This window comes from Anopheles nili, chromosome 2 (genome assembly GCF_943737925.1).
Source record: "Anopheles nili chromosome 2, idAnoNiliSN_F5_01, whole genome shotgun sequence".
NCBI lineage: Eukaryota > Metazoa > Arthropoda > Insecta > Diptera > Culicidae > Anopheles > Anopheles nili.
Window position 1 is genome coordinate 74,413,116 of NC_071291.1, and position 25,048 is coordinate 74,438,163.

At 48.8% G+C, this 25,048-nt stretch overlaps 5 protein-coding genes across 5 annotated transcripts; 4 read left to right on the top strand and 1 right to left on the bottom strand.

Moving 5' to 3' along the window:
* The first annotated feature begins 1,091 nt into the window (after positions 1-1,091).
* On the top strand, positions 1,092-1,976 carry LOC128731303 (eukaryotic translation initiation factor 3 subunit K). Its single transcript, XM_053824412.1, has 2 exons — positions 1,092-1,226; positions 1,337-1,976. The coding sequence occupies exons 1-2, from the start codon at positions 1,156-1,158 to the stop codon at positions 1,929-1,931; spliced, it is 666 nt and encodes a 221-aa protein (XP_053680387.1). The 5' UTR covers positions 1,092-1,155; the 3' UTR covers positions 1,932-1,976.
* Positions 1,977-2,059: 83 nt separating this feature from the next.
* On the bottom strand, positions 2,060-2,738 carry LOC128731550 (39S ribosomal protein L12, mitochondrial). The gene has a single exon (XM_053824674.1). It carries the CDS (start codon positions 2,684-2,686, stop codon positions 2,114-2,116), a length of 573 nt encoding a protein of 190 aa, XP_053680649.1. The 5' UTR covers positions 2,687-2,738; the 3' UTR covers positions 2,060-2,113.
* A 607-nt stretch (positions 2,739-3,345) lies between these two features.
* Positions 3,346-10,978, top strand: LOC128730154 (uncharacterized). Its single transcript, XM_053823186.1, has 7 exons — positions 3,346-3,372; positions 3,439-3,557; positions 3,617-6,074; positions 7,179-8,024; positions 8,097-10,012; positions 10,082-10,594; positions 10,687-10,978. The coding sequence occupies exons 1-7, from the start codon at positions 3,346-3,348 to the stop codon at positions 10,976-10,978; spliced, it is 6,171 nt and encodes a 2,056-aa protein (XP_053679161.1).
* A 744-nt stretch (positions 10,979-11,722) lies between these two features.
* LOC128730531 (ubiquitin-like-conjugating enzyme ATG3) lies at positions 11,723-13,393 on the top strand. The gene is made up of 5 exons (XM_053823583.1): positions 11,723-11,794; positions 11,866-12,001; positions 12,083-12,457; positions 12,524-12,788; positions 12,861-13,393. The coding sequence occupies exons 1-5, from the start codon at positions 11,723-11,725 to the stop codon at positions 13,021-13,023; spliced, it is 1,011 nt and encodes a 336-aa protein (XP_053679558.1). The 3' UTR covers positions 13,024-13,393.
* A 1,812-nt stretch (positions 13,394-15,205) lies between these two features.
* On the top strand, positions 15,206-21,289 carry LOC128721458 (transcription factor GAGA). Its single transcript, XM_053815215.1, has 6 exons — positions 15,206-16,682; positions 19,575-19,856; positions 19,973-20,327; positions 20,404-20,556; positions 20,712-21,055; positions 21,137-21,289. The coding sequence occupies exons 1-6, from the start codon at positions 16,491-16,493 to the stop codon at positions 21,287-21,289; spliced, it is 1,479 nt and encodes a 492-aa protein (XP_053671190.1). The 5' UTR covers positions 15,206-16,490.
* The last annotated feature ends 3,759 nt before the right edge of the window (positions 21,290-25,048 follow it).

Below are 25,048 nucleotides of genomic sequence, written 5' to 3' on the forward strand. Positions count from 1 at the left end.
GTACCTTATCTTGTTTTGTTAATGTGACGATTAATTATTCAAATCGACCACCATCCGCCCCACCAACCACTCGGCGGCAAACAAGCTCGATAAATGCAAATTAGCTCAGCCCCCGGATCACTTATCATTATCAATCTGGCATTTCGGTAAGAAGTCAACCAAACACATCCATCATCAATCAAACCACCGAGCTGATAGAAAGCTTATTATGGCCATCGCCATCGGTGGCCTCTCGTCTTACCGTTTATCTGAAAGATTAACACGCCCTGCCTACCGCAAGATAACGATACTTGCTGTGTGTAGAATTCGGATTCTGTGACCATGTCGTTTTAACATTCGCCCCCAGAGGGAGGAAACATGTGCATTCTTCATCCGAATTTGTTTATTGTCTTTATCCTGCTAATCGAGTTTCACAGTTCGGTTGTTATTATCCGGGCGATTTGCATACCATCCCTCGAACAGGACACCGTTGATCAACATTATTTGCATTTACACTACGCCTACGAAAGGGCCGCTGGGTCAAGAGAACAAGCTCCGGAAGCCCGAGTTCACTCGAGCAATGCGATTGGCAAGATTCGCCCAACGTAGTCCTTGTGAAAAGTTTGGGAAACCGTTACGTTTGAGCTACATTTGCAAGCCCATGAGCAGTTAAAAAAAACCAATGAAAATGATCCAGCATTTATGGTTTGTTATGGACTACGTACGAATGTACATATTCTCATGTTATTTGATCCTTAACTTTTTATTAGGTCTTTACATTTTGCAAGGACGAATTACTTTCAAGGACGACACAAAACAGGACGAGTTAAAAGCTATACCAATGAAAATCGCTTCACGTATAGATGGCGCTGATTGCGAGCTTTCTACTATTTGCCAAAACTGAGCCACGTGCTCAATTATTGTTTGTTTTCAAATTTTATGTTAAAAAAATTATCATAAACATTTTTTATTTATTTAAAATAAAAATCCGTACAGAAAATTACTATCTATACAATTATTTACGTATCCTATGTACATCTAAGCCTATAACCGAACGTCATGAATGTCAAATAAATGTCACTGAATGAGGCAGATCTTTCTTGACGTTTTCCTACACGCTGTTGGTTGCGTTGCGTTCGTTTTCTTCGGAAATAAATTAACAATTTCCCAACAGAAATGGAGCATTACGTGAAAATGGAAGATGGCAAGGTGATGCCAATCCAGGAAATGCTGAAAAGCATCGAAAGGTAAGCGTCTTCCATCGACAAATGGTCCCTCAAATTCTGCCCCGCTTTCAAGCGGCGTCGGTGTTGCTGATGTGCCATCATTGTTTACGTTGCCTGTTTGTCTTATGCAGATACAATCCGGAGCATCTGAAAGTAATCGAGGGATATGTTGAGGAGCAGGCTCGGGAAAATCAGAATGATTTGGAGGCGAACCTTGCATGTCTGAAGCTGTACCAGTTCAATCCTCACCTATTGAATCTGAACGTGACGTACATCATTTTGCTGAAAGCCCTCACTAACTTCCCGCACACCGATTTTGTTTTGTGCAAGTGTTTGCTTCTGCCCGCCCAGATGAACGATGAAACGGTGAAGGATATCATCTATCTCGCCGATATTCTAGAAAAGTGCGATTTCGCTCTGTTCTGGTCGCGCGTCACGAAGCACCCGGAAAACTTCCAAAAGATCAACGGCTTCTACGATTCCATCCGCAAGTTTGTGTGTCACGTAGTGGGCATCACTTTCCAGACGATCGAAAAGGGCTACCTGATGCGGTTGCTGGGCAACGTTGAGGAGAACGTGTTGCGCTCGTGGCTCAAGCGGTACGGCTGGAAAGAGGAAGGAGGACTCGTCACCATCGCCACCCAAGAGGACAACATCAAAACGAAGCACATTACCGAAAAGATTGAATTCGATAACCTGGCTCCACTGATGGCCAACTGCCTGTAGAGCGGACCAAGAATGCATTTCGGAGAAATAAATTATAACAGTAATTAAACGGAAAAGAAACGTATGTTTGATTTCGTATTGAATGGAGAAAAAACAGCAGTTTCATGTTTGTAGACCTGGTACTTTATCCTAGTTCAACTAAATCTTAAATAGTAAATACAAGCAGTATCGCCCCAAGATGATTACTCTATCTCAACTACAGCTCCCACTTTGGTAAAGGCTTCCTTCAGCTTTTCTGCCTCCTCTTTGGGAACATCATCCTTCACGATGGTGGGTGTGCTTTCTACGAACTTCTTGGCTTGTACCAAGTTCATGCCCTCCAGCAAGTTCTTCACTTCCTTGATGAGCGCAACCTTCTGCTTTTCGTCGTACTTGACCAGTTTCACTTTGAACGTGGTTTTCACCACCTTAGGAGCAGCTTCCTCCTCGTCGGCAACTGCTGCCGGAGCAGCGGCACCACCAGCAAATGCACCGAATCCAGCCGGCATCATGGCGGTATCGGGAAGGTTGAGCTTTCGCTTCAGCAGCGTGCTCAGCTCGGATACTTCCAGCAGGTTCAACCTAGCGATGCTGTCCACGATGGATACGAGCTTCGGATCGGCCGGCTTTTCCGTACCTTCAGGAACCGGCATCGTCATCTTTTCGGCACCCATCGTGGCTGCAACAGCTTCCGCGTTTCTCGCAGCATTCGTGGCGATTTGTCGACTGAATGAGCCGAGGCGTCCAAGCTGGAATGTGGTCCTTACCGCGAACATTGTTGTTTAGTTAAGATATTGAGGCAGAACCACAAGGAAAATGAAAAATCTGCTCGAGTCGTCGGTCTGAACAACATGCGATCTTGTTTTGACAGTTTTTCTTACGTAATTGTCAAAGTAAGCCAGTGCAGCCAGCTAGAATGATCTCAACCGGTTCAGCAGCGGTTTTGGGAGGTTTGTTTTTTCCCTATTTTTAATGTAATTTCATTAGAATATGACAATTTTCATACCAAATAAAAAGCTAAATGAGTCTTCTAAAGCATATTACTATCCAACAATTCGTAGTTTAATTGGAATTATAATTATTTGTTGCTTAAAAGTACATCATATCGTGGCGTTGTCATTGATATGCAACCATTTCAAACGGCTAGTCAAATTCAAAGCATCCGCCGTAACTGTCAGAGTATCAACGAATTTTTCTAAACCCGTCGCTTGTGTTATTTAAGGATATTTTGTGTAAATTTGCTCGTAGCGGTCAGTGTTGTGTTTAAAAGTTGTGAAAACTATTATTAACATTGTGTGGTGCTATTATTTAACAAAATTACATAATATTTTGAGCGTAGCTCCGACTAGTTTTGGTTATGTATCGCGTTGGTCGGTGGCGTCTTTATTTGATCGAATACTGCTTCTGATGCTTTTACAAAACAAACAAACAAACGATGAGTTCAAAAGGGAAACGATCATCTGTAAGGCCCGTTTATCAAATTACGCTCCTATGCCAGCTTAACCTTATTTACTGTGTTCGCTTTTAGATATTAAAGAAACAGAATTGTTACCCACCCACCGACGATCCTGTTTGTCCAGTCGAAACGTTCTCGAGTGCGCTCAAAAGCAGCAGAAAAATTGAATTTAATCGTAAAAAGTCCGTTAAGTAAGTTAATTGTGCAGTAAGAGTAGAATTTAGTGTTAATTGTGTGCCTTTTATTGAAGGGAATTTTTGGTCGGTGAAGATGTGGACACTATATGGGGCAACTCGTACGAAGTCTCCACGGATGGTACGCCATCGAATGGGCTAGAAGATGCTACCTTAGAACACAGTAGCTGTCCAAGTACGACGGATGAACAGAATAAAGAAAATCGTGTTCAAAATAAATCGACAGCGTCCGTGGATGAATCGCTGCGTCGTAACTCAAACAACAGTACCAACAACAGCTGGGATCTCTCGATAACGATTTCGGACGAAGAAAAGCGAGGTATTCGAAACGATACCTCGGCGGCTTTATCCCAAAGTCTCAATACTACCGAAAGGTTGAGGAATCTCTCAGTTCCCTCTAATTTTCTGCACTCGAGTCAAAATGCCATGCTGAAGAAGAGTATCGTATCAGGGGAGGAGAGCGAAGTTCTTCCTATGGACGTAAGCCCTATGAAATTGAATGTGCAACCATCTCCTACAAAATCGCCCCGGAAAATGATTTATAATTTTCCGAAACAGGCAATGTTTGTTGAAATTAATGACATCCCGGCAACACTTCGTAACGGACAGGTAGCCGATCCCAAATATTTAGCTACTATATCCTCGACAGATCCTGCCCAAAACGTTGTCGTGAATAATCAAATTGAAGCTTCCTGGCTCGATAGTGCGACCGTAAGGAGCAACCAAACTAATAATCTGCTTCGAAGATCCATCGAAGATTCAACAGAAACATTTAACTCCCATCCGCATTGGAATACACATCTGAACGTGACTGATAAAGCAAATGAAAGTTCAGATGTGGACACTACAATCGCTCTGACGGCCGCGATGACAAAGGTTCTGGAATCGCGATCAAATGCATCCATTTATAAGGCGACGAACATGGACCTAGACGAATCGACCACGACGGTGCCAACTAACGCACTTGCCCGTGCTAGGCCTTCGTTTTTACCCTCCAACCACAGTGAGTTTATTGAATCGAAGAATACTCTGCACACACCATCTGTTGTTATGCACGGTCGGGCAACATCGCTAACTACTAACAAGCTGGAAGAAACCAAACCGATCGACATATCATCACCATTAGAAGAACATGTGCCACGTCGAAACATGTCGTTTGAGAATCTTTCTATTCTGAACAATATGGAGCAATCACCGTCCGATGCAACTCGCATGTCGGCATCTGTACCATTGAAACAAATTATCCAGTCTGATGTTACTTCCGCGAGAGGGGATAAACTGGCAATTGATTTTGGATTCTCTTCGTTAAGCTTAAAGTTAGGCGAGAATTCACCCGAAGTACCATCCGCCACCAAGCCGAGAATTTTGCGCCCCACAATGCCAATGGCAATGTTTGATGCGATTCCGGATAATAAGGAAACAATGAAAAGCCACGTGAACGATGAAATCAATCGCATACGTTCGACAAAACATACTGCCAGAACTGCATTAACGTATGAAAAGTCTCTTGTGGATGAAATGCGTCTTCGTAATACTAGGAACGAAATCGCTTTAAATGATGATGGTAGCAAAAAATCCATTGTTGCCATGGAAACATCTAATCTCGAACGCAAACAGTCACTGAGCACTGCAACGCATGTTACGATGCATGCGACAACGACTATCGGCATGGAACAGTCCATGGGTCCACGTAAACAACATCGTTCGACAGTTATCGATTCGGAAGAAGTGCAAAATAATCCTGATCTGCAAAGAGTGCAGCGTGCAACGATGGTGTGTAACGAACAGATGGACCTAACACACGATGAACAACCAGTAACAGCTGCTACATCTGTCGCTTCGTCGTTGAGCGTGCGGGAAACAATGCAGGACAAAAAATCCCGTCAAAGTGTCTACAACCATGAGCCAATGCTAGATGAAACGATGGCACCGCAACAGAATGCCACGGGTGCGAAAGGTAAAAATCTACAGCATATCAAGCGAGAAACGGTGCTAGGTGTAATCTCGATGGACGAAATGAATAATGACCAGGTACAATCGCCTCAGACAGCATTAAACAATTTCCGGAAAACACACTATCCAAGGGACAAGGTTCATGAAAATGCAGTACCAGTCGTTCCTGATCGAAAGACGATCATTTGCAATGAGAGTATGATGATGGACGTGTGTGTTACACCGGAACAAAAATCCGGTCTTTCTTGCATAGTTTATGCACAAAATGCGGACAAACTGTCGGTGCACGCTGTTGGGGGAGGTGGCCAGATTGACATGAATATTGCTCGCCCTACCACTTTCCAGCTTGAACCATGCGACGAATCTACCCACATGGAAGATAATAATCATCGTCCTACGATGCCAAGGCGGCAAACCGTAATGCAAACAAAAAATATGATCCTCTCGGAGGAAGTAGCTAGTACAAGCGAAGTAAGCTCTAAGCATCCTACATCACGCTTGACTGAACACGTTATTCAACTTATGGAAGAAGATGGAAGGCCTTTCGAACTGCCTGGTAAGGTGAGGCAAAATGAGATCGCTTCTGCTAGAAGCCACGGACTCCACAAAAGTGTCTATAATGCAGATGAAATGGAAATCACATTAATGAGCAAACAGTGCGAAAAATCCAATCTGGTTAGACAAACAGTTGATGAAAATCCCTCTAGGTACTCGACTTATGCCACAGCAATGATGGATGAAACTATCACTGAAAAGCGTGACAGCCTGGGGAATGAGGTAATTAAACATAATCAGAAGAGAGTAGAACGGGATCCAACATATCTTCAGCAGCGTCTTGTAACAACCGACGAAGAGCTCCAGAAAACAGCCGCTCCGAGCAATGAGAAAGTATGGCAGCAATCGCGAATTCCAAAAATTAATCCACACCACTTGGAAGTCATGAATGAAACCACGAAGAATGTTGGCGGTCGTGGTAGTACTAGACACTCCATTTACAATCGTGAAGATATGGACGTTACGAAACTTGACATGCAACATAAATTGAATGCACAGGAAGTAGGACCGCAACTGGATTCTGATGGTCGAATGGATTTGGCTATCAAAAATGTGGAAAAGTTTAAAAATTTGAACAAACATTCGCAAGATCAGTACAAATCCAGGGCTTCTATCTACGAACGAGTGGAAATGGATGCTACTTGTATGGAGGATCTACGAGAGGATTGCGAGACGCAGGCTAACCAGCATGTGCAAAGACAAGCGATGGTGTCTAATGACGTTGCAAAAGAAAGTGGTACTTCACATACTTTAGTTTTTCCTAGTGTGCTGATGAATGGCCACGAGAATGCTCTAATGGATCGAAATTCAAGAAAAAGTAACAGCGTGGAGAACGTGACGAAACTTGACAATATGAAGCGTAGTCGTGTCGATTTGGCTCCCAAAGGCAGGCCATCCTCGTACCACGTGGAGGAAATGGACGAATCAAATTATATTCCAAGCGATATGCCGTCCATTAATGCCAGCAAGAAGGCGATTGGACTTTCCAGACAGAAGTCCTTACATGAAGTGTCTAATGATGCGAATTTCACGATGCATGATTCGCCTGGTATCGAAGGGGTGAATCAAATTTCTACAACATCAAGTTACAATCTATCCCAACGTATGCAGCGAGTACGCCAATCTATTCATCATCCCCAGGAAATGGAAACGACGCTGCCAGACACGGACAGCTCACGAGAAACGGATCTCAAAGCACCAACAGAGTGTTATGCGTTGAGAAAATCGAATCTACAAACTATCGTTCAGCAGGTCCCGATCGCTGATTTAGAAGGAATTGAACTTCTGGCGGATGATGAAGTGGTTCCAAAAGAACAGCAACAACCTACTGTTTGCAAGAGAGGCACCATCGTCGAAGTAAGAAACATGATAAAAAGCGATTCTAGCCCAGAGAGAAGATCGAATCATCGACAAACGATTTACGATCCACATGGCATGATGGAAGAAACTCTACCTATGCGGAGTTGTGTAAAACTTGGACAAAAGAAAAGTGTCTCTGTAAAGCAACCAGGTATCAGACGTCCCACAAGGTACTCGCAGCGAATAAGCAATGACTACATGGAGGAAACGATCATTCCAGAGAACGTTAGAGTGGAGCATAATCCAAAAATTAGGCTGTCTACGTTCTCCAGAGATAGCGTTGCTTTGGAATCGCCAATTGTGTGTCAGGCAGAACATCCTCCCTCAGTCACGAAACACCAACCTCAGCTGCGAAGAGCGATCTACAGTACAGAAGAAACGGTGGACGCGCCAACGGCGGTGAATAACGCCCAACATCGCCCCGGTTCACCCGATAAAAGCCGGCAGACGATTCAACAAGCGGCTTGTATGGACATGACTCTTGGTTGCAAGGAAATCGATACTACGCCCTCTAAAGTGCAAGGAAGAATCACCAATCGTCGAACAATCTATAATCCCATTTTAATCGAAGAAACACCACCATATCATGGTTCCAAAGCTCAACAACAAATTGACCGCAGTGAAGCCACTGTTGATGATAAATGTTCAACGAAACAAAATTCAATAGAGCAACCAGTTGAACAACAGTTTAGGCGACCGCGTCAGACCATTTTGGTTCCACAGGACATGGATGTAGATGATGACATGCCACTGCTGAAGGAAGAGGAACGTTCGTTCGCACTATCGGTGCTACCCCGGGAAGCAACCGAAGATTGTGTTCTACGCAGTGCTCCCGTATTGTCCATCCGCGGTAGAAATGAGCCTTGCAACTTACTACAGGAACTGTCGATCGACAGTCATGCAGAGTTTGCGAAACCGTCTCATCTGGATGCCGATGAAATCCGCTCGAGAATGGTTGAAAGGCAAACCGTCAATGCAAACGAAGTTAGGCGCACGTTTCAAACCCAAGAGCTCAGTGACATTTCGATGCCTAACACGACGATACAAGCCGAGCTACTACCTCACATTGGTAGCATTGTCGGAATGGAGAGTATGCATGAAGTCACAGAATTGTTGCCACCTGTACCATTGCATGAACAGAACAATTCCGTTTCCGTTATCTGTCGGGTTGATGGCCAGCAATACGAACCATCTAAGACGTTGAACGCTACGACGGGTTTGCAACCGATGGCTTTTGCAACCGGTGTCGCCGAAATTCCCAGTGAAGACGAGTTTTTCGACGCAGAGGAAGAAGCGGAATCGCATCAGCCGGTCGATCCCTTATCGCTAACGAAGTCACGACATCTTACAATGAAGTTCGTCGATGTGGAGCAGTTGGAGAGAACGAAAAACGGCACCTCCATGCTGGTTCCAGCCACTACCACTAAGCGCCTGCATCAGCAAGTCCTCTGCTCACCCGTCGTCAGTCGCCTGATCGAAGAAGATCCATTACAAATGACGACACGAGTGCAATCATCCGACCAGATTCAACATACTCCACAAGGACCGGCGAAAAAACGACCACGTACTTCGGCCGCTTGTACGACACCACCAGCTGTTGAACGTGCAGCAACTGGTGGTTGTTTACCGACCAGCAACAGGCATCCGGCACCGGAAATCGAAGAGGTGGTAATTAAGGAAGAGCAGCAAACGCTTTCTGAAAACGTTCGCCTTTCACAGACGATCATTCACGACCCGTCAGTGTTTGCGATAGAGGATGAAGATTTGCTCGACGATGAGTCAAATCTGCCGTGTATCTCGAATGAGGAAATCTCAAGCCAGAATGGCTGTTCGACGGTTGAACCGGCCACCAGTGAAGCCGAGACACGTGCGCCCCAGCATGTGGTACAACGCCCTTCAACTAATAAGCTAACAGATCTGTCGTACTATAGGGACTTTGCCAACTTGACCATCGATAATCTCGACTCGTGGAATGACGAAAAGGATGATAACGTGCCCGACGATGGTGATTTTGTTACGGAGTGTATATCTCTGAGCGATGAAGACTCGCGATCGGTCACGCCGCCGAAGGCTCCCCGTGCCAACAGTGGTGGGAAAAACTTATGCGAGATTCTTAAGCGCATCGGAATTCCCCCGGTAGACCCTGGCGAGGTACTCGAATCGACCATCGCTAGCGAAATCATGAACGAGATCCGCCAGCAGCATCCGATCGTGCAACATCCCTGTTGTGGCATGCAGGAAGAATGCCTTTGTCGACCGAGGAGGCAACTCAAAAGGGACCAGGAGTATGGCGACCTTGTCTGGGACAAATGGAGCAAACGTTTTGAGGCCCTTTTGAAGCGCATCCCGGTCGTGGGGACGCAATCGGATCAGCAAAACGTGCGTCCGCAGATGTCTCTGGAAGTACATATTGAAGAGCTCAACTGGCAATTGATGCGGGGCAAGCTGGATGAAACGTTTCTGCTTATGCACGACGAATTTTCCAAACTAGACATCTCTTCCACCACCCGGCGGAGTAGATCTCCCATCGAGGGTCAGTACCCGGAAACGCCCAGTGTTGTATTTTTGGCGGAAAACATGCGAAGGTAAGCGGCTGCGGTTCGATTGCACCTTTTCAAGGGTGGCACGTGAAATGTATTCTTTCTCTTGTTTAGCTGCCTTGTGGAGCAAACGTTTGTGGATACCAGCCCACCAACAGGTGCACCGTTGCCGGAAATTCCCCAGATTTTGCACCTGATTGGCAATAAGCTTTTCTGTGATTCCGGAACGCGATGGTTGTTGGATTACACCGAGGAGAGTGATAAGCATCAGCTGCTTCTGCGCCATCGGACACTTCGCAGTGTCGTTGTGGCTGTGCAGTTACAGCCACCGCGAAGTAGGGACCACATGACACGTCAAGTATCGGCCCATTGGCGACTGGAGCGTATACAGGTTCGCGAATGCCAGGAAGAGTACGTTCACTCCCCGAAGCTCCTGCTGGCGCACATCGAGTTTATGCGGCTGGCTAAAGAAACGACAGAGCGCACGCTTCGATCGACATACCGGACGGTGGCGGCACTGATGGGACTCTGGCACCGTTTTGACGAGCTGTTGAGACGAGTGTTCGATGCCGTCAACCGGTTGCTTACGATAGTTCGCAACAATGAAGCATTGCTGTGTTACGACGCGTAAGAGACGTTCCATGTTGGGTTCCTACGTGAACGATGCCATCCGCAGCATTGTATCATCGATGTTTCAATGCTCTTATCTTCTCTTCCAGCCAAATGGAGCGGTTTTGCGTGAAGAAATACTTCCATCGATGCCTGGACGAGGCCACATTGGAGCCCAACCTGTTGCAGGTGCATTTCAACTGGATTGGAAGCATCGGAGCAAGTGGTGTGAGTTATAAGCGCCCACTCACGGACTCCCACAAACTACTTCCGATGAACGGCGGTTCCAGTCAGCACGCGATGGGAGCAAACCCCACGAAGCACGCCGTGACTGACGATAAGACGGGCCTGATGTTCCTCGAGTGTCTCCTTTGGAACGTGGCTAAGCAATACCACTCATAAATTCAAACAAATTCACGGTTATAGTTGCTGTACGCAATTCTTAATAATGCTTGTAAGAGGATGTGCTTATTTTTATGACATACAAATTGTGCGTGTTGAAATAATGTGTTTATTTGCTCACAATTCTCTAAATCAATCTGTACGTGTAGCCAAGTAATCGCGAACAGTGTAGATTATCGTGTCATTAGTTTAGATGCAGAAAAGCGTGTTTTAGTAGGAGTAGTATTTTATTCAATAAATAAAATCGGTACATTAAAGACCATATCCACGTTTTAGAAAGAGAATAAACAGGTTATATTCGGCATTAGATATCGATGCAAATCAAATATCACACTAGCTGGATTCGTTAGTTTAAAAAATTATATTTATTCAAAGAAACGTCACATCAAAATCAGCCTGTTTTGACGTTACTCCTTCGGGCTTGACGTTTTCCTGGCTGTGCGAGAAGAACTACACGAAACAATAGGTTATAGCAGGAGTTACAGGACAAGCACGGTCCTAGAAGAAGTTTTAACGGTGGCTCTATCCTCGTGGATGATTAGAAAGGTTTCTTACACCCCAGTGTCGTGTCGTACCCCACAGTCGTAATCACCATACCACAAAGCATCCCTTTGTTTGGGCTTCGGAACTTGAACCGATAGTGCGTGGCTGCTCGAGGGGGGTGCTCATTCACCCTGGTACCTTGAAGACGCCGTATACGTTTCGTCTTTGTGACCCCATTGATCGATTAGCTACGCCGTAGTAATGCAGAGTGTTCTCAATTCCGTGAAAGGCACAGCACTCGGGGTTGCCGAATACCTAACTCCCGTCCTGAAGGTTTGTTTGTGTAGCTGCACCGAACGAAAAACATCTTGACTGTGTTTCCTTCTTCTTTTTTTGTCCTACAGGAGTCAAAATTTCGAGAGACAGGAGTGCTGACACCGGAAGAATTCGTTGCCGCCGGTGAACACCTGACCCACCATTGTCCGACGTGGTCTTGGGCGGTCGGGGATGAAAGCAAAATCAAACCATACCTCCCAAAAGGTACGCATCCGCACTTTGGATTGTTGTATTTTGTAAACGAAATTCTTATCATGCGAAATTTTATTTTCCGTCGTTGCGCAGAAAAACAGTTTCTCATCACACGCAACGTTCCGTGCCGACGTCGATGCAAACAGATCGAATTCGTCGGAGAAGAGAACCTCGTCGAAGAGAACGACCCCGATGGAGGGTGGGTGGAAACGCATCACTACAATCCGGACGATGCTGGAAACACCGGGCTGGAGGATAAGGTGTGTGAAATGAAGCTGGACAGTTCGCGCATCGAGGACGAACCGGCTGCCGACATGGATGATCCGCGGAACCTCGACGGTGGCTCCGATGATGACCCCGCCGCAGAGGACGATGAAGACGGTGCCGCTATCGATATGGACGAATTTGAGGAGAGCGGTTTGTTGGATACCGTTGATCCGGTACGCAGTGGCTCAATTCTGCTTCCACGCTCAAAGAAATAAGTCGAATTTATGAATAATGTTGCTCCTTTCCAGTCGAACGCTCTACTCCCAGCCCCGAATGAGAAGCCCGCGCGCAGCTTGTCGGAGCCGGAAGGTGATTCCGTCGTTCGCACGAGGACGTATGATCTGCACATTACGTACGACAAGTATTACCAAACGCCGCGGCTTTGGGTGATCGGGTACGACGAAAACCGAAAGCTGCTGAGCGTGGAGCAGATGTATGACGACGTTAGCCAGGATCACGCAAAGAAAACGGTAACCATGGAAACGCATCCTCATCTACCGGGACCGAACATGGCATCGGTGCATCCCTGCAAGTAAGTGCAACATCGACCTGTTGGCGGTTGTTCGAACACGCGATAAAATGCTCTCTCTTGCTGTCTCCGTAGGCATGCCGATATTATGAAGAAAATAATCCAAACCGTGGAGGAAGGCGGCGGCGAGCTGGGTGTCCACATGTACCTCATAATATTCCTGAAGTTCGTGCAAACCGTCATACCAACGATTGAGTACGATTTCACGCAAAACTTCAACATCACAAACCACAAATAAGCGACGCCGGCGTTGTGCTCAACGGAACAGTTGAGGCGTATATTAGGAGTTGCTGTTGCTGCAGATGCTGTCAATGTTGTTGCTATTGGCTTCGCCACGGTTCGCGGCTTTGCAATTTTGAATCATGACTCCATTTTACAGTTCCCACCAACCGTGGGGGTAGTCCGAGCGGCACCGTAACATTGTAAACGGAAGCCGCCTGCTATTCCACACAGCTCTTCGGTTCTTTTTTTGTCGTTTTTAAGTTTTAACGTACTCCTACGATTTGTCTACCATGTCCGTGTGTTTATGTGTGTTTAATTCGATCGATCCTTTTCGTCTCGAGAAAACCCTGATGATATTTCAACGAACCGCAACCGCACTGTGTTACAGTTATGGCTAATAAAATAAAGAGTATGGTTAATGGTAGATGCTTTGAGTGGCAGAGATGTTGATGTGGATTGGTGACTATGTCCGGAAGGATCTCGATGGGTGGAACATGTAATGAGAATGATCCAGTGCCTGAAGTGGAGCAGGATCTGCAGGATATTGCATCCGAACGGGAGATCGATTAGCTCCCTGGGCATGTTAGCACGGCGTGCTCTGCCCTTAGGGTGACAAAGAAAATAGAGGTTAACTGTTGCAATACGCACGTGGTTGCATTAACAACAGTGTCATTAATCACAGCATCGGTTCGATGCATGCACCTAGAGACAAACTAAGGTAGGGCACTGTTCCATTTCGTTTCCCTTCATCTCGAGCGCTCGGGGGAGTGATGGAAACCACGTCCACGTCCTCTTCCGGCTAGCATCCGAAAGGAACGGGAAATGAATGAATTTTCATCGTCCTTGAAGCGGTGGGGGTTGAAAAATAGAGATGCACTTTTTGTTGTGGTTAGGAGTGGGCGCTTCAACATCACGCAAATTCCTGCTCCGTTCCGCGTTGCTCAAGCGGATCGGTTGTGAAGGGAAACCACTTGCGGTCGGATAAGCGGACACAATTGGATTTTCACGGACTGAAAGTGTGTGCTGAGCAAACCGGCACCCGGCCGTGACCGTACGTTCTGAGTACACGGGAACACGGGCGGGAACCAAGCGGGCAGCCACGCTAAGTGTAAATATTATCGAGAGAAGAAAGAGTCGCTAGAGTAAAGGGCGGCCGCATGCGGTCGAGCTCGAGAGCTAAAAATCGAGCGGCACCACCGGAGACACGCCGGTGCTTGCCGGCCAGAGCAGCAGGGAGAAAAATCCGGGAGTTGTGTTTTTGCGCGAGCCCTACCGCTTCCGCAAAAAGAGCAGCTCCCGGCTGCATGGCGAGAGGACAAAACGGGCGCAGAATGTGCTGTAAAAACAAACAGAGCACGAAAGGAAAAACAAAAGATACGCGCGAGCTCAACGAAAACAAAGAGATGGCTCGCGTTTTGAGACAAATGCACATTGCAATTGTGGCAATGTGGGACGATTTTCATCGAGCAGCATCGATTTTCCGTTGCATATGATGATGCTGCTGTTGTTGCATTTTCCGATGCTTCTTCCTCCGATAAGTCCGCCATTTGTCAACGCGCGTCGTCGCCCGTGTGTCCCTGCGCGTCGCGACGCTGCGTCCCTGCCGAGGCCGGGCGCTTTTCCTAGGCAACGGCCTACTGCTGGCGACGATGCAATGTTCCGCTTTCCATCGGTTGGCCACCGGGAAAACGGGCGGCCAGCAATCGGAACCATCCGAGGAAAATGTAGCATTTGTGCGCGACGCGCAAGTCAACGTTCGACGCGCGAGAGCTAGAGTGAGAGCGAACACGCGCGCGCGAGCACCACGTCAGAGCGAGAGCATGCAAACGGGAGAGAGAGAGTGAGAGAGCGAGCACGATGACAGAGCGTGAGCGAGACGTGCGAGGCTATGTGTGTGTGTGTGTGTAGGTGGCTGTGGCAGGATTGCGCGACCATTTTTCGGTACCCCGCCTGCGTGGAGCGACCGGAACCGGTGTGCGCGCGAGCGTGTGTGTGCGTGCGAGCGGCCCGTGCCAGCGAAGAGCGACCGTGAGCGAGGAGCGAGAACTCGACCGCGGCCATATTGTAAGTGAGCGTAGCGCGAGCAGGTCGCTTTCCGAGCCTTTTGGTCGTCTCGCGGGTCTCGCCCGGTGCAGAGTTGGCAGAGTTTGTTGGTTGTGTGTGCCCTTTTTGTTGGCCTGGTGCTTCCTTCTCCCAAGCGCGGGTCCCGTGCGGTGATTGACGCGGAGAGCCGCGGCTAGGTTGAAGCAGAGGTTAGCAGGAGAGCGCGGAAACGCGACGATTCCGTTGTAGCGAAACATAACGTTCGCGCGTGAGCAGAGAACGAAAAGCCATCACACGCGCGCCTAGGGTTCCCTTTTTCCACCCCCTTGTGTCGTGTCCAGCGTACGTACGTGCGTGCGTGCGTGCGTGCGTGTGTGCACCGAACGGTGAGTGAGAGTGAGCGAGAAAGCGAGAGATATAGCGCGCGCGCGAGCGCGCCCGTGAAAGTGTGTGCGTGCGTACACGCGCGCGTTCTGGTTTTTCTGTTCCTCGGTGTGGTGCTCCTTTCCACCCTACTGATACCCAAGAAGCGGCAGCAGCGAAAGGAAGGACCGCACGACTCCCCAACCCGTATATAGGCCCTAGAAGAAGGAGGAGGCGTAGGAGGAGAAGTGTACTGCGTGCAAGCCAGCACGCAAAAGGGCCCCTTTCGCGCGCGTGTGTGCGCTGTGTGCATATACGCCGCGCGTGTATTATACGCGGTTAGGTCGCCCGTTCGGTGTGGATGGAATAGGGCAGAAAAAGTCAAGCGAAAAAGGAAAAGAAAAAAATAAATAAAACAAGGGCAGTAACACCGCACCGTGCAGACGTCGACGACGACGGTGTCCATTTGGCCCCAGCTAAAACCCGCGCAGTTGTGTAGTGCGTGTGCTTTCGTGCTCGCGTACGGAGAAATATTGTTTTCGGTGGCGCGCGCGTGTGAGCGATCGTGTGAGAAGCGAGATCGCCCGGAAAATAGTGAGTGAGCAAAAATCGCCGAGTCGGTCAGTGGTCAGACGGTGCACGGGGAAGATTTTCCTGCTAGCGCGCGGAGATAGTAGTGATAGGGAGCTGAGCGAATAGCACCCTCGAGGGAGGAGGCCATCCCTTAGTTCTCGGTTAGCTTTTTGAGTGCAGACAAACGGGGAGGTGAACCAGCGACCCCCAGAGTGGGTTTTGTGTGTGTGTGGTGGAGTGTCGAAAAGAAGCCAAAGCAACAAAAGAAGGAAAAGAAAAGCGAACGGGCGCGCTGCGATTGTTTGAGAGTGGCCCTTCTGCGCCCCTAATTGAAGAGTGAGTGAGAGTGAGAAAGCAAAACGTCGGTGAGCGGTGAGAAGAAACGCTCGCCCCCAGTGAAGAGAAGGTTGGACCAGAAGGTGCCCAAGCAGGAGGAGCTGCGCGGGTGGTAATAGAGTGACAGCACAAACAGCGCGCTTATACACACTAAATAGCCCTAGAGCCATGTCGCTTCCTATCAACTCCCTGTACAGCCTGACCTGGGGCGATTACGGTACCTCGCTGGTATCCGCCGTCCAGCTGCTCCGGTGCCATGGGGACCTGGTCGATGTTACGCTGGCCGCTGGTGGTCGCAGCTTTCCGGCCCACAAAATCGTCCTGTGTGCCGCGAGTCCGTTTCTGCTGGATTTGCTGAAGGTAAGGCGTGAAGGGTACACGAGAAGGGTGGAACGGACGGAAAGGGCGATGACCAGGGTGTGATTGTGGAGGGGTCAGCCGTTGAGGGAGCTGTTTTTTTTTGTTGAGTGTGAGAGATGGGTGAGGGAAGGTTTTGAAAATCTCGCGAGTTAAATATAGCGTGTGTGTGCGCGCGCCATGAGAGAGAGAGAGAGAAAGCGAGAGAAGAAAATGGTGTGTGCGCGCGCGAGCGTGCGTCTTGTGTGTGCGAGAAGAAGCCTGGTTGGTGAGAGAGAAAGAGCGAGTGAGAAAGCAAGAGAGGAATACGGAAAAGTGCAAGAGCTGTTGTGTGTGTTGGTGCCTGTGGTATGTCGTTCGCTTCGCTAATGGGAGAGACGTAGAAAAGAAAATACTTCATTGTGACGTGTACGGTACGGAGTATTATGTGCTCTGTGTATGGTTTAATTATTTTTTTCGGGCACAAAATGAAAACTGTCCACATTAGGTTGTTTTTCGAATATTACACCCAATTCTCACGAATATGGAAGCACAACTCAACTCTTGGCCTCTTCCACGTAAACCGTGCTCTTTCCTGCTGTCAAAACGCTGAGTCGATGATGGGTGTTCGAGCGAACGTGGCGCAAGCGGAGAGTGAAAGAGAGCGAGAAAAAGAGAAAGAGATGTGACCGTGGGGGTCCGGCTCGGTGAACGCGTGCGCGCGCGCGCGCCTGAAAATAGTCTCCCGCTCCGGCCTCTCGGTGGGCTCTCGTGCTCTCTTTCTCTCACGAGAGACGGAGCTAGCAACAGCCAACAACTGCTGCTGCTTCTTCTTCTTCTTCTTCTTCTGCTTCCAACAGGAGCAGTAGCAGCAGCAGTAGGCGACGCGCTCCCATAGTCTCCCAATATGCATGCCGGTTGCTTTATATGAGCTGGCCAGTGTTGCCAGCTTAAGATGGGTGGGTGGTTGGGTGGGAGATGATGGGGACGCCCCATCCCTGCTCTGGAATATCGCGGTGGGGGTGGCATTCTTATTTATCAAACGACGCCACGGCGATTGTCGTGGACCGCGCGTCGGGGAGACACATGAAAATCGACTTTCAACTGCTTTTGGGTCGTTTTTGGAAGGGGGTGAAAATGCATTTGAGAGGTCTCCTAAATTTCCCCACAAACAGGGGCGCGCGCTCGAAAACGTGGCTGATGGGGGTGCTATTTATATTCTCACACACCACCCCGCAAGGTGACGCTGTGTTACGAAGGAATTCGTCGTCATTGGCAGGGCGCTTTCGCCCTGCTGTCTTCCTGAAAGGAGAACAGCAAGCAAAAAGACTGAAAAAAAACACGCACGCAATCTCTCCAACGCGTGTTTTGTTATTAGCCTGATGGCTGGTGGGGTGGTTGTTGCCGCGTGCAGTCCCAAAACACCCGGAACACAGAAAAACAGAGAAATTGCAGCGGAAAAGAAACGCTCTAGCTCTAGCTCTCTGGTTTCTCAGCTGCAGGGGATCAACAACACAGCAGCGGAGGTTGCATGAGAAAGAAATCGCGCCACTGTACGCACTTGAGAAATTTAGAGCACCACGGCGTGACGACGGGTCGAGAAGAGGCTTTGGGAGGGGGTGTCCCAGGCCTGGCCAGGGGTAGGAAACCTTCTCTCGCCCTTGTTTTTTTTTCTCGAGTTCTTTTCCCTCCACCCGAGAGCTCTCTGAGGGAGATGATCCCTCCCAGGCTGCCATGTGCGCGAGGCGGTTTGTAGGCCCATTATCGTACCCAGCGCGCGCGCTATCTCTCGCTCAATAAATGATGAAGCCAAGAACGCGCGCCGAATAGCGTTTGTGCTCTGTTTTGATTTTTTATACCCGTTCCCCATTTGCTAGCGCGACTTTTCCTCTCGCGCCTCGCGACTCAGGGATGAAAAACACACGGCGGTGAAACCACCCACCACCCACAAGGCGCGAGAGGTGGGCTGGGCGTCCGTGTGTGTGTGTGTGTGTTGAGTTGGTGCATTTTAAAAGCATCGCAAACGGTCTCGGATTTCTTTCCACCGAAAAGTATGCCCTGGAATGTTACCAACGACAACGGCTCGCGCAAATAACGCGTAGTTGGCGTTTGGGGGGAGGGGGGTTGTTTTGTTTTTTTTTCTTGCTTATTTTTCCTCGCTTGCGTGGTCCGTCGTGCAGTGTTTGCGCCGCGAGTCTGCGCAGTCACTGGGGAAGGAAAATTTTCCTTTTTCCACGCCACCTACACACTCGCACAACAGCGCACCGTCAACACGCCTTCGATCTATTATGAATCGGTTTCGAAAATTACCTTGGCAGCACAACAACGGAGCTGCGTGTTGTCATTCGCGCGATGTCAGCGCGTGTGTCAAGCAGAATCGATAAAGGCAATATCATAAAACGCAACTCGGAGTTGATGTTGCTGCTGCTGCTGCTGCTGCTGCTGCTCTCATCAACTCAACCGTTTTCGTCCCGTCTCGCTCGCTCTCTCCGGTGTTTTATTGCATTCTCCGCAACTCTCACGGATGCTCGCCACCATTCCCATGTGCCGAGATCATCTCTCTACCGCGAGGGAAGCCAGCCCATGTTTTGATGTGTGTCGGATGACGGGCGACCTGTCAGGAGACCACTCCGCCGCGTGGTGGAACGACGAGACGCAAAGGGATGCGTGGGTTGAAAGACCACCGGGGATAGGGAGAGAGGAGGGTGTCCGTTCTACGCAAATTATCTCTTGTGTGCCGCAAAATACCTTCACAAAAACCGGGGCTCTCTGTTTTGACGCTATAACTGACTTATCTTTACGCGCTCTTTCTCTCCCTCTCTCTCTCTCTGTTGCTGTTTCCCGTTTCCGGCACTCGCGTATTTTTCATCCAACCATCCGACCGACCGACCGACCGGTTTGCCCGCCAAAACACAGAACACACCGTGTAAGCATCCCGTCGTCATGTTGGCCGGTGTCAACGCGAATGATCTCGAGGCCCTGCTGGAGTTTGTGTACCGCGGTGAGGTGAGCGTGGACCATTCACAGCTGCCATCGCTGTTGCAGGCGGCACACTGCCTCAACATCCAAGGACTGGCCCCGCAGACCGTATCGCACAAGGACGACAACACAACGTACACCACCTCGATCCAGCTACACCCGACGCTGGTGCCGCAAAACCACGTCAAGGCGGTGATCGACGTCGGCAACAATGTTTGCGTGAGTAAACTGTCACTTCCAATCGAGTTTGGTGGGGACATCGACGGGAGTAGGAGGCGTGAGGTGGGAGGTTTGATCCTTAATGATGGTGTAATCCTTCTTCTTCATGCACGCAGACGGAAGAACTCATCACGACACTCGGCCCCACGCAGACGGTACAGGCGCAGGTTATTGAGACGATCACACCGGACCAGATGACGGATGAGGTAACCAAGGACGTAATCAGCCAGTTTCTGCCCACGCGCAAGCGCAAGCAGCGCACAAAGAAGAACGCAAACCAAGGACAAGCCGGTGCCGCGACCAACAGCGCTGGTGGAACTCAGGCGGCCAAGGTAATGAAAACGGACGACGACGGTACACTGCAAACGATCATTGTTAACAACGCCGAGGAGGGAGCCGCCGTGGCCAAGGACATCAAGAAGGAAACCAACCCGGATGGCACACCGATCGACACCAAGGAAGGCATTATCAGTAAGTTTGTGCCAGTTTTGTGCGTACTCTGGACGCTCTAGATGGGGGTTTTAACTTTGCGGTGCGCTTTTTGTAGAGATCAAGAGCAAATCCCAATCGGAACAACCGGCCACGTGCCCAATCTGCCAAGCCGTGATCAGACAATCGAGGAACTTGCGCCGACATTTGGAACTGCGACACTTCAAGAAACCCGGCGTAAAGAAGGAACGCATCCGGAAGAGCAAGAAAGGTACGGAAGCCGGGCGTTCGAATGCCGGTTGCTTAGCAACCTCTTCTGCTAGCGCCCTCTGGCGAGTAATGGCGGATGAACTGCGTAGTCTTGTCACCGGGAAGATATTTGCATATAAATTGTTAAACGATTGTTCAATTCTCACGCACCCGTAGGACAAGCTAACCAGAACCAGGCAAACGGAAGCAACGGTGCAAACGCAGGAAACGTCACGGTCCAGGGCGGCGATCAGGTCGGACAGCAACAGACGCAACAACAGGTCGTACAACAGCAAGCCCAGCAGGTGCAGCAAGGACAGCAGCAAACGACGATCGACACCACCGGCACGATATCTGTCACCGTTTCCCAGGCCCAGGCACAACAGATCGAACAGGCAGCCGCCAATGGTCAGCAGCACGTTGTAACGCAGCACGAAAATGCGGACGGTACCACATCGCTCTCGATCGCGCAGGTTCAGACACTCGACGGCCATCAGCTCGCAATTGGAAATCTCAACCAGGTAGGTGTCGGTGGAAAGAAGGATCACCCCAAACGCTTGGATCGGGAACCTGATCGTGATCCTTTCGATCTTTACTCGCAGGCTACACTGATCCGGACCGGCGAACCAATCGAGACGGGTATCATTGCAACGCACGAGCCGACGCTACGCCCTCACACGGAACTGTTCCGCGTCGGCAACACCGTCTACACGATAGAAGAACGTCGGACGGACACCACCAATCGCCTAACTTAGAACGATGCGGACGTCGACAACGGGGGCGACGTTTATGAGATAGTGGAGGGTGTCGATTACGATTGCATCATCGACAGCGGTGTCGACGTCGAAATAGAGGAGGAAACGGGCGAGGTGGTGGACCATCATCACCATCACGGTGGTGGCGGGGCGACGATGGTGGTCACGGGGGAGGAAGACGAAGCAGCACACGGGCTGCACGGTGATGGCGGCGAAGTGGTAGACCACGTGGTGGAGGAAGCCGACGACGAGGTGGAAGAGATCGTCATGGATGCCGGCTCGGTGGTGACCGTACGCCGGCAGGCAGCCTCCGAACTGATGGTCGGTGGTGGCGATGGAAGTGGTGGTGTGGTGGTCGGTGGTGGCAGTGACATGACCGATGGCGTTATTATTGATGCCACCACGGACGATGACGAGGAGCTGTTGCTTCATCACCACCACCATCATCATCACCATGCGCATCATCAGCAGGTGTTGCAGCATACACTGGAGGTGGACGAAGATCACCACCATCACCATCATCTGCATCAGCATCAGCAGCAGCAGCAGCAGCAACATCAGCAGGAGCACCATCAGCAGGAGGAAGAGATATCTGGTGATCCTAGCCATCATGACCATCATCATCATCACGTGCACCATGTGGTGGAGGAAGAGGAAGAAGAAGATGAAGACGGTGTAGAGGAAGAGCTCGGGGCGGTGGTGGAGGAGCTGGAGGAGGAAGAAATCGTGCAGCAGTTCGACGGTTCCACGATCGTGACCGTCACAACGGCACGTGGAGTCGCACGGAACCATCATCATCATCATCGTGGTGGAAGCAGTGGCATCAGTTTCGTTACGACGGAACTGCCTCTGACGGTTGGTGCGAATCACCGACGCCGGGTCGTCCGACGGACGAGTGTCCTGCACGCGGATGGCGACGTTGAAGAGGCTCACGTGGAGGATGCCGTTGTGATCGGAGACGGTGGTAGTGTCGGTGTGCTGCACGATGATGAGGAGGACGCAGGTGGTACGATCGTTGAAGTGCCAATGGCTTCCAGTTCTGGCAGTGGGCAAGATCATCAGGTGGCGGCGGGAGGAGATGAAGACGACGAATCCGGCGCTGCTGGTGTAGTTAGCGCTGGACGAGAAAGTGCGACAGGATCAGGAGGTGGCGGCGGCGGTGGTGGAGGAGGAGATCATGCCGGGTTACCATCGTCTTACAAACATTTTTTCATTTTGTAAACGATCCTGACGCTGATGTCGTAGGCCCCTGGCACGATATGCGACTCCAGGACGAAAGAGTCACACACACACACACGCCTGCGCCATGCCACGTGGGTAAGAGTTTTTTGTTCTTCTTTTGTTTCCGATCCGTTTCGATCGAGCAGCCGCGAGTGCCTGTCGACGAAGGTTACTTTTTTTATTTACTACAGTATATTTTTTTAGCGTTTAGAAGAGGAGTAGCTTTTACTTCGAGGCGTTTGGCAGAAGGTTATGATAGATTTTTAACCAACCGTACGGCGGTGTGTTAGGCTTACGTTTTCATCGATTCTTTGGCAATATTTTTCTTTCGTGTATTTTTTATGAGCGTGCGCGCGTGTACGTGTGTGCGATTCGGTTGAGAGCGTTGAATTCAAAATTCAACTCCCTCGACCCCGGCGGAGGCACATCCGGGACGGTTGAGTTTCTTTTATTGTGTGGCTTTGGTTGGTTAAAGGACATATGAAGGCTAACATCGTGACTGTGTTGCCCCTGGCAACTAGGGGATTGATTGATCGTCCTTTAGCCGCCTACTTGCCGCTGTAGCGGTCAAGTAGACAAAGCAAGATCAGCAAGAAACCAATCTTCTGTCTGCCTATTTAGTTATGTTTTTACTATTATAAAATGTACATAATCGATGTATTTCCCACCCACAAATCCCCTGAGATGGACGACATGCGTAAACAAGCGCAGTTTGCGGGAGGTATTGGGTGTGGGAGAATCTAAACAAGAAATAATGATAATACAATGAAAAGTAGTAGAATGTTTGCGTGCGCGTGTGTGTGGATGTGTTTTGTTTTTAATTCTAGCATGCCAGCAGGGGCTGTTGTAGGCAGGTTGAGGAACCCATTTCCCGTTCTTGGTTTTCTTTTTTTTTACTTCTTACGCACAACTGAAGAAAATCCGAGCACTTTGTGAGGGCCCGCGTGTGTCCTAATGCGCTTGTACATAGGTATAAGCAAACAGACAGCTGCCACTAATATGCAGCCTTTCTTCTTTCCATCGCGAGAATCCCTTCATAAAACGGTGAGCTTCGAGCTATATACGCAGCAAGCAAAGCGAACGATGAGGCTGGAAAAGAACGGCAATAAAAGCGACGTCCTGTGGCATGATGGAAGATCATGACTGAGGAAGAAAATGAGCAGCAAGTTGCGTTTGCTTAAACCGGCAAGGATACAGCGGAGAAAGTGTGACTGTTTTTTCAACATCATCATACAGTAGTGTAATATGTATATACAAAGTTATATTTGAACGCATGCAAACACGAAAAGAAAGAGTGGTGGTTGAGGTAGGATTTTCTTTTATTTCTCTCTATAATAATCCTTTGCATTTCTTCTTTATCCAACGTCTCTCAGATGTCGCCATCGGCATAGCGATATTGATCGTTTCCTTGCGTTGGTTGGAAGTAATTTGAAAGAACCACGAGCGCTGGACTGGCCTCTTGTGTTGTTCTCAAGCGTGTTGTTTTCCGTTTCACGTTATCTCTAGCCCAAACTGGAACATTTCTCGGTAATAGTTTTTTTTCAATAAAAGGAAAAATAATCGTGCCCTTGTTGTTAGATTTTACCACTTTTTCCCATGCGGCCGTTAAGCATTTTCCTTATTCGCCTGCTCAGGCGGCAAGTAGTTGAATGTTTTCGTAACAGACACTAATCAAGAGCGGTTCCTTTCGTGGGGACGCGAATATTTCGAAGGGTCGTTCAGTTTAGCGGTTTTGGATGTAGTCCGTGTTTAGCAGTTTCGAGCGTAAGATATGAATAAGCAGCAAAATACATAGCTCAGCACCTGCGGGGGGAGTTTGCTAACAAAGAAAACAAAAACGAACTGAAGCAAACATACCCCCGCGTAATAACAAAGAATAGGTTCGCTTAGCAAGCGACATAAAGAGAGGTTGTCGTCGGAGAAGCGATTAATTTATTACTTTCACTACTGTTTTAGTTGTTATCCGTGCATTTGTTTAGTGCAGAGCGGGTGGATAGGTATGTATTAGTAGTTCAAGAAAGCTCTTATCATCCATTTGATTTTTTTGCTAAATACCCATGCACTTAGTTCGCCTAGGCGTTGGTATAAGTTTTTGATATTTTTTTTTCTTAACAAAAATCATAAAAGGATATATTTTGTGTTAAATTCACAACATGTTGGATCAACAAAAGACATTTAGTCATACGAATAAAATGGTAAGAGAGTTCTTGTACTTTTAATAGATACACACTGGCAAACATGCAATTAAAAGAACGAGAAGGAAAGGCCGCAATATGATGAAAAGCGAATTAATATACGTATGAATGAAACACAGTCGAAATAACTGAAAAAAATCCATCTCTAAAAGTGAACCTCTCATGGAATGCTCGCCACAGCGCAGCTATAAACATACATTATGGGAAGAGTGCGATTATAGATAACGGATTAGAGGCGAAATGATGGTACTTTAATGTCGTAATGTTCAGTAACGATCGAGTCGGGGTACAACAAGAGGGAATGGTAAGCAGTCGAGTAGTAACTATTGTATGTTTGGTGTCA